The sequence below is a fragment of the Dermochelys coriacea genome, chromosome 1, assembly GCF_009764565.3.
Source record: "Dermochelys coriacea isolate rDerCor1 chromosome 1, rDerCor1.pri.v4, whole genome shotgun sequence".
NCBI classification, from domain to species: Eukaryota; Metazoa; Chordata; order Testudines; family Dermochelyidae; genus Dermochelys; species Dermochelys coriacea.
Genome location: NC_050068.2, coordinates 147,338,079 through 147,350,308, shown reverse-complemented (window position 1 = coordinate 147,350,308; position 12,230 = coordinate 147,338,079). Strand labels below are relative to the sequence as shown.

Below are 12,230 nucleotides of genomic sequence, written 5' to 3'. Positions count from 1 at the left end.
CACATCCCTCTACACTCTTAAAGATTCCAAGGCTTCTCCGGTCATTTAGGGATCTATATACTTGGACAAAAAAGAAAATTTAGTCTGCAGCCCCAGCGTAAATCCCACACCTCCCAATACCCAACTCAAAGCTTCTACAAACCTCAGAGAAAGAAATCTAGATTCTTCAGGTGCAAACCATCAAGCCCACAGCCTTCCACGGCACAACCAGCCACCTCAAAATAGCAGTTTTGTTGTTGAGGTGTCAACAGACCACTCCCTTTAAGCGCTGCAGCTGACCAACCTATCCTGCCCATTTGCCTACCACTTTGCCATGTTCCGCAGCACCTGGGAATGTATAACATCAGATGGATGGAAATCATTCATAATGGATACTCTATCCAACTTTACCTCTCCTGCCCCAACACCCCTTTCCATCCCTCTTCAATTACCCTTCTCATGAGAGTTTACTACAACAAGAAATAGATCTCTTCCTCGGATTAGGAGCCATAGAATCAGTACCCCAGCATCTATGTGGCAAATATTTTTGCTCTTGCTATTTCCTGATGCCCAAGAAGAATGGTGGTTGGAGACCCATACTAAACCTCAGAGCACTCAACAGGTTTGTCAAGGCTCAAAAATTCAAGATGGTTACTCTGGTAGTGATTATTCCGCATTGGAACAGGGAGACTGATTTGCAGCCATTGACCTTCAGAACACCTATTTTCATATTTCAATCCCACAGACTGTTCCGCAGATTTACCATAGGATAAGACCACTATCGGTACAGAGTACTCCCCTTTGGGCTATCATTGGCTCTGAGAATATTCTCCAAGGTTCAATCAGTGGTGGCTGCTAATCTATGTTCCCAGGGGGATCATGATCTACCCCTATCTGGCCTATTGTCTCCTCAGACCCACTCCTTTAATGAGGCCCGCCGGGTTACCAAGACTGTAATAGATTGTTCATGGAACTGGGTCTTCAGATCAGCATCCAAAGATCAACTTTCACCACTGCACAGCGCCTATAGGTCATAGGGGCTGACCTGGACTCGTTACAGGCCAAAGCGCTTGTGCCTCAGCACAAGTTCCTTTCCTGGACCATGCTCATAAAGAGAGTACGAAACAGCCCTCAAATATCAGCCAGACACTGCTTCCAATTCTTTGTACATATGGCAGCATGTGCAGCAGTTATACCTCATGCCAGGCTTCACATGTGGTGCCTGAAAATGTAGTTCAGCTCAGTCTACAGACCAAATGGAGACAGACTAGACACATCTGTCACTGTGCACCAAGGTCAAAAACTCCCTGGTTCAGTGGAAAAATTCAGCAGAAGTTTGCAACAGGATTCCCTTTTTGCAAACTTCCCCATCGTTACTTCTCACCACCGATTCATCCCTCCTAGAATAGGGTGCACATCTAAATAACCTTACAACACAAGGCAAATGGTCATCCATGGAGATGTCCCTCCACATTAACCTTCTCAAACTCAGGACAGTCGGAAATGCCTGCGTCCATTTCCTCCTGCTGATCAAGGGAACACACGCGAGAGTCTTAACAGACAACACAGCATGTATGTATTATATATGCTGACAGGGAGGAGCAAGGTTGCCCTCTCTTTGTGCAGAAGTGCTAAAGCTGTGGAACTGGTGCATTTCCTACAACATCACGCTATTCGTGCCTACCTTTTGGGAACATAAAACTCAATAGCAGACCGTCTCAGTTGCAAATTCCCCACAACTACGAATAGTACCCAGCAGTACTTCATGACCTTTTTCAAGCAGTGGGGGACACTGGCCACAGACCTGTTCACCACTTGCCTGAACAAGAAATGTCCACGATACTGCTCCAGAGCAGGGATGGGGAAGCACTCCCTGGGCAATGCTCTCCTTCTGTGGTATAAGGACCTTCTGTATGCCTTTTTCCCATTGGCTCTACAGTCAAAAACCCTACTAAAAATAACAAGAAGGAGCACGGCTCATACTGACTGCTCCCACTTGGGCGAGACGGACTTGCTATCCTTACCTGTCACAACCGAGCCGAGGCTGGGGGCAGGGTTGGAGCAGAGCTGGGGCCGGAATAGGACTGGGTGGCACTCCCTCCTCCCCACTCAAGGGCTGACTCGGGCCCCACTGCACCCCTCCGAACATTCTTAGGAGGCTGCATCCCACAGTTTGGGAACCTCTGTGCTAGTGAGAGCCAAAGATGGTGGCTTTGATATGCCTGCTTCTTTCCTTGGAAGCAGCGCCTCCACTCACTTGTTTCTCCTTGCTCTTCACCCCCAACTGCCTGACCTAGGACAATATATAGGGGCAAGGAAAGTAGCAGGTGGGGTTAGTTACTGCTGAAGGCATATCTGAGGTAACTTTTTACCTGAATATCCCCTCCTTTTTCCTTCGAGAGGAGAGTTGGGTTCTATGTAGTAGGCTAAACCTTCTCCTTTGGAGTTGCCCCTTTTGTCTGCCACCTGGATGGTCAGAATGGCTTTCGTACTTAGATTCATAGATACTAAGGTCAGAAGGGACCATTCTGATCATCTAGTCTGACCTCCTGCACAGTGCAGGCCACCGAATCTCACCCACCCACTCCTATGAAAAACCTCACCCATGTCTGAGCTACTGAAGTCCTTAAATCATGGTTCAAAGACTTCAAGGAGCAGAGAAGCCTCCCTCAAGTCAACCATGCCCCATGCTACAGAGGAAGGCGAAAAACCTCCAGGACCTCTCCAATCTGCCCTGGAGGAAAATTCCTTCCCGACCCCAAATATGGCAATCGGCTAAACCCTGAGCATATGGGCAAGATTCACTAGCCACATACTACAGAAAATTCTTTCCTGGGTAACTCGGATCCCATCCATCTAATATCCCATCTCAGGGGATTAGTCCTATTTACCCTGAATATTTAAAGATCAATTACTTACCAAAATCCCATTATCCCATCATTCCATCCCCTCCATAAACTTATCGAGTAGAATCTTAAAACCAGATAGATCTTTTGCCCCCACTGCTTCCCTTGGAAGGCTATTCCAAAACTTCACTCCTCTGATGGTTAAAAACCTTCGTCTGATTTCAAGTCTAAACTCCTGGTGGCCAGTTTATACGCATTTGTTCTTGTGTCCACATTGGTGCTGAGCTTAAATAATTCCTCTCCCTCTCCTGTATTTATCCCTCTGATATATTTATAGAGAGCAATCATATCTCCCCTCAACCTTCTTTTAGTTAGGCTAAACAAGCCAAGCTCCTTAAGTCTCCTTTCATAAGACAAGTTTTCCATTCCTCGGATCATCCTAGTAGCCCTTCTCTGTACCTGCTCCAGCTTGAATTCATCCTTTTTAAACATGGGAGACCAGAACTGCACACAGTATTCTAGGTGAGGTCTCACCAGTGCCTTGTATAGTGGTACTAAAACCTCCTTATCCCTACTGGAAATGCCTCTCCTGATGCATCCCAAAACCGCATTAGCTTTTTTTCATAGCCATATCACATTGGCAGCTCATAGTCATCCTATGATCAACCAATACTCCAAGGTCCTTCTCCTCTTCCGTTACTTCTAATTGATGCGTCCCCAATTTATAACTAAAATTCTTGTTATTAATCCCTAAATGCATAACCTTACGCTTCTCACTATTAAATTTCATCCTATTACTATTACTCCAGTTGACAAGGTCATCCAGATCCTCCTGTATAATATCCCGATCCTTCTCCGAATTGGCAATACCTCCCAGCTTTGTATCATCTGCAAACTTTATTAGCACAGTCCCACTTTTTGTGCCAAGGTCAGTAATAAAAAGATTAAAAAAGATTGGTCCCAAAACCAATCCCTGAGGAACTCCACTGGTAACCTCCCTCCAACCTGACAGTTCGCCTTTCAGTAGGACCTGTTGCAGTCTCCCCTTTAACCAATTCCTTATCCACCTTTTGATGTTCATATTGATCCCCATCTTCTCCAATTTAACTAATAATTCCCCATGTGGCACGGTATCAAATGCCTTACTGAAATCTAGGTAAATTAGATCCACTGCATTTCCTTTATCTAAAAAATCTGTTACTTTTTCAAAAAAGGAGATTAGGTTGGTTTGGCACGATCTACCTTTTGTAAAACCATGTTGTATTTTGTCCCATTTACCATTGACTTCAATGTCCTTAACTAATTTCTCCTTCAAAATTTTTTCCAGGACCTTGCATACTACAGATGTCAAAATAACTGGCCTGTAGTTACCCGGATCACTTTTTTTTCCTTTCTTAAAAATAGGAACTATATTCGCAATTCTCCAATCATTCGGTACTACTCCTGAGTTTACAGATTCATTAAAAATTCTTGCTAATGGGCTTGCCATTTCAGGTGCCAATTCCTTTAATATTCTTGGATGAAGATTATCTGGGCCCCCCGGTTTAGTCCCATTAAGCTGTTTCAGTTTCGCTTCTACCTCAGATATGCTAATATCTACCTCTATATCCTCATTCCCATTTGTCATGCTACCATTATCCCTAAGATCCTCTTTAGCCTTATTAAAGACTGAGGCAAAGTATTTGTTTAGATATTGGGCCATGCCTAGATTATCTTTAACCTCCACTCCATCCTCAGTGTTAAGCGGCCCCACTTCTTCTTTCTTAGTTTTCTTCTTATTTATATGGCTATAGAACCTTTTACTATTGGTTTTAATTCCTTTTGCAAGGTCCAACTCTACTCGACTTTTAGCCCGTCTCACTTTATCCCTACATGTTCTGACCTCAATTAGGTAGCTTTCCTTGCTGATCTCTCCCATCTTCCACTCCCTGTATGCTTTCTGCTTCTTCTTAATCACCTCTCTAAGATGCTTGCTCATCCAGCTTGGTCTACAACTCCTTCCTATGAATTTTTTCCCCTTTCTTGGGATACAGGCTTCCGATAGCTTCTGCAGCTTTGATTTAAAGTAATCCCAGGCCTCCTCTACCTTTAGATCCATAAATTCTTCAGTCCAATCCATTTCCCTAACTAATTTCCTTAATTTTTGAAAGTCAGCCCTTTTGAAATCAAAAACCCTAGTTGCAGATTTATTTTTGTTAATCCTTCCATTTAGTTTGAACTGAATTAGCTCATGATCACTTGAACCAAGATTGTCCCCTACAATCATTTCTTCTATGAGGTCCTCGCTACTCACCAAAATTTAAATCTAAAATGGCATCCCCTCTAGTCGGTTCAGCAACTACTTGAAGAAGGAATCCATCAGCTATCGCATCTAGGAAAATCTGAGCCCTATTATTATTACTAGTACTGGTCCTCCAGTCTATATCTGGGAAGTTAAAGTCTCCCATGATCACGCAGTTTCCATTAGTATTTACTTTATTAAAGACATTAAAAAGGGCTCTATCCATATCCAGATTAGATCCTGGAGGTCTATAGCACACCCCAAGCACTATCGTAGGAGAGGCTTTACTATTTTTCTTCCCCAATGTAATTTTTGCCCAGACAGACTGTCTTATCCATTGCATCGCTTCTTATTTCTTTACATTCTACCTCATCATTGATATACAATGCTACTCCACCACCTTTACCTTTGTTTCTGTCTTTCCTAAAGAGCACATACCCTTCAATACCTGTAGTCCAGTCATGACTACTGTTCCACCATGTTTCTGTTATCCCTATAATATCTGGTTTCACTTCCTGCACCAGTAGCTCTAGTTCTTCCATTTTGTTACCTAGGCTCCTCGCATTGGTGTATAAACATCTTAATTTTTGCTGTTTGGCCTCGCTCACATTTTGTACCCTATTAGGCACAGTCCTTCTACAGCCAGTATAACCTATTAGACTAGTATCCACACCGCCCTCGCTCCTTATATACATTCTCCTACCCACAGCTGTATCCTTTCTTACTTCGTCGTCTTCCCTCTCAATGCTAAAATCTGGCGTGGAGATTTCCTGGACATCTCCCATCCATCTCCCCCTAATTCCTAGTTTAAAGCTCTCTTTATCAGTTGTGCCAGCTTCGATCCTAGAAGTCTATTTCCTTCCCTACTCAGATGAAGTCCATCCCGAGAGAACTGTCCTCTGTACGTGAATGCCTCCCAGTGGCCATACATCCCTTATAGCACCACTGCCTAAGCCATCTGTTGACAGTCATAATCTTGTCAGACCTTTGTTGCCCTTCTCTAGGAACAGGAAGGATCCCGCTAAAGATCACCTGAGCCTCAATTTCCTTAAGCGTCTTCCGCAGCCTAGCGTAGTCTCCCTTAATACTTTCCAGGGAGAATTTAGCCGTATCATTTGTTCCCACATGAAGGATAATTAGGGGATTCTTTCCCGCTCCCTTTAGGATCCTTTTCAACCTCAGGTCTATGTCCCGTACCTTAGCACCTGGAAGACAGCACACCCTTCTTTTCTCTGGATCAGCTCTAGTTACAGGCCTGTCTATTCTTCTCAATAAAGAATCCCTGATCACATAGACCTGCCTTTTCCTGGTGACTGTGCTATTCTCCAGTCTCTCCCCTGTTCCCTCTGGCTGCAAGTTCTTTCCATTCCTATTTTCCCTTATAATCTTCTTCAACCCATCCTGTATCCTCCTGGGGCTCATATTTGGTCTAGTCTCCCTTGACTCTTCCGCTTTTCCTATAGGACTAGCCTCTCTTCTCTTCTTCCTTGCCCTTCCACCTTCAACAAGTACTTGCTGAGCCCCTTCTTCATTTTCCAACTCTGCAAACCTGTTCCTAAGCTCTATTTCTCCTTCACTAGCCTGTCTTTTCCTCTGCCAGGTTCTTTGAGTCACATGTTTCCACTGACCACTTTCCTCACCCAGTCTCCCCTCAAAATTCCCCAGCCCTGCTTCCATCCATGAGTCTGAGCTTTTCCCTTCGATACCTCATATCTTTGCTCCATCATCTGCTCAAACCCCTTCCTAAACTCAACGAGACTTTCCACCTGCATCTCCAAACCTCGGATCTTTTCCTCCATCAGCTCTATCAGACGACATTTCATGCAGAAAAAACTCTTACCGGTTCCCCTCTCCAGGATCATGTACATACCACAGCTTCCACATCCAGTCATCCTCATTGTGTCTTCCACTACAGGAGTCACTCCCACAGCTGCCTCCATATCTGTCATCGCCTTCCCACCTAAATCCTGTTAATCTGGGAAACACAAGGCACACCAAAAAGACACCCCCCCCAGCAAAAGCCATCCCCAAACAAGCACCACAGTACAAACCCCCTTTAGAAACTCCCACTCAAACTCCCCTGTTTAGAGCTCTGTTTGCTAGCTCCTGTACCGCTGCAGCTGTCTGTGCCGCTGCCTGACTGGCTGGCTACCTTTATAGGACCCCTAGTCAGAAGCCCCACCCCCTAAGCAGGGCTCAGCTGCTCTCCCAGCACAAAGCCCCCCCCCCCCCCACACACACACACAAATACTAAAAATACAAAACCAAGTACAACTACCTTCTCCTCCAACAGAACTCCCACTCAAACTCCCCTGTTTAGAGCTCTGTTTGCTAGCTCCTGTGCCGCTGCAGCTGTCTACTTACCCTTTGCCAAGTCAAATTGCAGTCTTTTCCCCAAGCAGCGCCATTAAAGGAGGCAGCAAAATGGGGACACAGCTTAACCGTAGAAGTGCTCCAGCAATTTCATTACTGCTGAAATGACTGCATACAGTATCTCCACCCTTTATAGTTCTGAGCTGCTTTCAGATAAGAAGTGCAGGATGTTCTTGTAATACAAAACTTTGTTTACTCTAACGTAGTCATTTCTTCCCTACTGGTAAGTAGGTGATCTCTTGGATGAACCATGTTGAACTATCCAATGTCTGTAACTTGACAAAGCTAAAGGACCCCTGTGTCTCTGAAGTACAGTATCCAGACACACTCTGGACATCTGAATACAGGGTTCTTTTTAACATACTGTATTCCAACATTTTATTTTAGTCTTTGAAGTATATAAAAGGTTTCCATGGCCACACTAGGAGCATTTTTACCAGTACGGGAATATTGGTATGCAAAGCACTCTAGGTAATGTTGCAGGTAAACTGGCAATGCTGCTCTTTGTACCGGTATAGCAAAACCACTCTGTATGATTGAAATAAGATATGCTAGTAAAAACACAGCTGATGTAACTATGCCTACCCTGGGACTTCTGCCTACACAGCTGTATCAGTCAGGGATCACACCTCTTCACAGCCCTGACCAACATAGTTGTGCCAGCATAAGTCCCTAATGTAGACCTGGCCCAAGGCTATGCAATATGTGAATTAAAAAGGCAGATGCACCAATAGTCATTGGCTGAGCTGTCATCACACCACATATTCCAAATATTTAAAACTATATAAGTCTTGGCTGCACTAATAATATGGGGCCTTTGTAGACAGGTGATAGTGTGTTCCATGGAATGTCTCCTAGCTGCTGACTTTCGCCTTCGTGTCTATGTCACATTATGTGACCTGAGGGCGCCATGGACTCTACAGCGTTCTGCTTAGGTAGCAGGTGGCTGTCTGGCAGCAGTTGGCTGTGCTCTCTGGTGTCTGATGCTGCTCTCTGTTGCATCTCTAATTATGGGCTGGAACACGGGGACCCTGCTTTAATGCTGTACTACCTGCCACTTACAACAGCTCCGTTATCCAGCAAAATACAGACGTGGAAATTGGCATTAGAAGAATGGTGCATGGTGTGATGTGTCAGAGCTAAAGATGTGAAGAGGGCTGGACTTCACAGGGCCAAAGATGAGAGAGAAGTAGATCTTTAGCTGAGAATATGCTGTACATCCTTCTTCTGGTTATTGAGGTCATCCGAAATACAGTGCTAGAATAAAGATGACTTTGCCTAGACCATTCGCAGATCACCTAAGTAGGAGAGCTAATGTGTAACTCATAAGTCTATTGATACGATATATATATTTATCGTAAGACAGTAAGCATCATAAAGAGACTACAGTGATGGCTCTTAATCAAAAATTTGAAACACCTTACTAATTAGAATTGATTCCTCAGTGCTGGAGCCATTCAAAAAAGTAGCATCAGTGGCAGAGGAGATCTTGATGAATCTATACATTTATTTTTTCCTGATAACTGTGTTTTATTTTTGACCTATTGAGATCTATGGTATGCTGTAGAATATACCAATCTTGGGATCAATTTTGTAAAATGTATATGGTCAGAAATAGTCAAATGTGACTAAAGGCAATCAGGTACAGATTAGATTAGGGTTTAAATTCAAGGCTGAACCACAGTTTTTGTTTGGATTTTGTTCTAAAAATGTGGAAAAAAATCTAAGATTTCTGTGAAAAATAGTAGAAATCACAACATTTCCACAATCTTGAGTGACTTTCTGATGGCCAAGATATCATTAGAACAGCTGTTGTCATAAGAATTTGGCCATAACTAAAGTGGGGAAAAAAGCCCCTTTTGTTTTTGACTCAGAACCAAAACTTTATGTAGATTTAGGTCCAGGGTGTGCAGTCAAAACTACACCCCTCCTTAAATTTGAAGGGGTTTGGATTCTTCATTCCTCTGAGGGCTGCACAAGCTTTTTCAGTGTGCTTTTTTATTTATTTTAAAGAAAATGTAATAGTTGAAGATGCAGTGTCAGAATATAAGGAGTCTTGGAAAATGTCTATTAATTTCCAAACATTTTAAAGATTCTAAATTATGTATTTATCAGTTGGCTAATATCAGATTTATTGTATTTTTAACTTTTCCTTGCTTTTAAGTGCTTGGGTTTTATAAACTGTCATAGGTAAGTACACTGTTTTAGCATCCTTAATTGTATTTAAAAGCTTTTTTTTTTTTCTAGTTGACAACCAAACCAGTAAGAGTTAATAATTTGGGCAAAATGTTTGATTTCATTTTTTAAATTTGATAGAGAATATTGGTAGTTTATCTTTAAAAAACATTCTTCACAAAGGACAGATTTCAATCTGCATTACTGATGATAAAATATTAATATGCACCATTTTCAGACTATTTGTAAGTAATTTTTAAACTCTGTTTAGAAAATACTTCCAAGTTTCTGTATATTGTATTAAACATCTCAGTCCTGGTGAGTATTTGTGGCAGTTTACTACTTTGAAACTATTTTCTAGAAAGAGGAAGGTGATCATAAGAGTAAATTGAAGTGAATTAGGCTAAGGGATAAAGGACAGAAAGCAGGGGAGGCCAGTTACAAGGAAAGTTAGACAGAATACATTCGAACTGTGAACACACTTTTAAAATGAAATTTTTAACACTGGGCTTTATTTTAAATTGCAGCTAATGGGAAGAGCAAACCAAAGTTAAACAAGATGAGTATTAGGATTGCAAATTCAGTAACCATGGAGACTGGATGGCTGTAATATGCTAATCCACTTTGAAATATTGTTTTGAACACTTCAGTTTCAAGCTGTGAAATAGTTCTAATTTGTAGTATTTTCTCATTTGAAATAATATTAAATATATGTACATCCTTTTCTAAAGAAACGAAAACTTTTCAGGAATGAATGCCAAAGCTATAACCATTACCAAATTCTATTTCTCTTAACGTGGACTTGCTAGATTTTATGTGGGTCTCTCAGTAGCTAATGTTATCATAAGATTTCACTGCAAGTAACATGAGCCACATACTTCTTATATAGCCTGGTCTAACAGGGATTATCTTTAATTTATTTCAGAAGTCATAGGTATGCCAGCTACTGTGAAGTGTTATCCCTAAAATGTGTTCAAGTTAAGCTTAATTGGAGCTTCAGTTGAATATACTGATTGGAGTTACTAACATAATTTGAAGATAATTGGTGTCAATTCTTACTTCTAGAACAACAACAACCTTGAAGTATGTTGTCGAGTCCTTGCGCAGGAGAGCAACAAATACTTGTATATGGAGTACCATAGCCCTGATGACAGCAGAATGAACAGGAATCGCCTTTTGCACATTAACCTGGGTATTCATCCCCATACCAGCTATCAGGCAGGGGAAGGAGCTCAACTTAACGGTGGTCGTACACTGGTACATAGCTCAAGCGATGGACATATTGATCCACAGTGCACAGCAGGTAAACAGCTGATATGCTTAGTTCAAGAACCACACTCTGCTCCAGCTGTTGTGGCAGCTTCTTCTAATTACAATCCATTTTTCATGAATGACCAGACTAGAAATGCAGCTACTCCTCCTCCGCAACCACCTCAACAGCCATCTTCCATGCCTCCAGGAATGAACACATCTGCTATGCAAGGCCCTCATCCTCCTACATATATGCACATACCTCGGTACAATACAAATCCTATTACTGTTACGTTATCACAAAACCTCCCCTCTGGACAAACAGTACCCAGAGCTTTACAAATTCTTCCACAGATTCCAAGCAATCTTTATGGGACTCCTGGTTCTATATATATTAGGCAGACGTCTCAAAGTTCTTCAGGACGACAGACTCCTCAGAATGCACAGTGGCATTCTTCTCCACAAGGCCCAGTTCCACATTATACTCCACACCCGCTACCTGTTTATCCACATCAGCAGAACTACCAACCTTCTCAGTATTCTCCTAAACAGCCCCAGATTCCTCAGCCAGCTTATCAGTCACCACCTGCATCTCAGTGTCCTTCTCCTTTTGGCTCTCCTCAGCATCAGGTACAGCCTACCCAATTAGGTCATCAGACTTCACATGTGTTTATGCCTCCTAGTCCATCAACTGTTCCACCCCATCCATATCAACAGTCACCCCAGAGTTATCAAAAACAGGGTGGTCACTCAGTATCTTATCTCCCTTATGGTGGACCTAGTTTATCCAAAGGTTCTATGAACAAGATAGAAATTACAGTTGAGCCACCACAAAGACCTGGGACTGCAATGAATAGAAGTCCTTCACCAATAAATAATCAACCATCTCAACGAAACCAGCACCCGCTGTATGCAGCCACTACTCCACCTTCAGGCTCTCCTTCTAGAGGTATGTCAGGTCAACCAAAACCACCATTTAATGTTAATCCATTATATATTACCTACACACAACCAACTGGACCTACAGGTGTACTAACGCAGTCTCCCCGGGTAATGGTATCTCAGCCAAACTCAACAGTGTTTAAAATCACAGTAGGTCGAGCGCAGACTGAGAATCTTTTAAATTTAGTGGACCAAGAGGAGCGTTCTGCAGCCCCAGAACCTATTCAGCCCATTTCAGTAATACCAGGATCTGGAGGAAAAAAAGGAATCCATAAATACCAGAGGAGTTCCAGTTCTGGATCAGATGACTACGCTTATACTCAAGGTAAATTTCTTGAACTGCCAACTGTTTTAAAAATCAAATTAAACTGCATTTTACAGTC

General features: G+C 42.5%; 1 protein-coding gene across 10 annotated transcripts in view; it reads left to right on the top strand.

Moving 5' to 3' along the window:
- TAB3 (TGF-beta activated kinase 1 (MAP3K7) binding protein 3) overlaps positions 1-12,230 on the top strand; it is a 78,893-nt gene that overhangs the window by 50,148 nt on the left and 16,515 nt on the right. For all 10 annotated transcript variants that reach the window (XR_006278008.1, XM_038406062.2, XM_043505306.1 and 7 more), the window contains one exon: positions 10,720-12,172. Coding sequence is in view for 9 of the 10 variants with exons in the window: in XM_038406062.2 (XP_038261990.1) it covers positions 10,720-12,172 (1,453 nt within the window). In the remaining variant the exon portion in view is untranslated. The remainder of the gene's footprint in view (positions 1-10,719; positions 12,173-12,230) is intronic.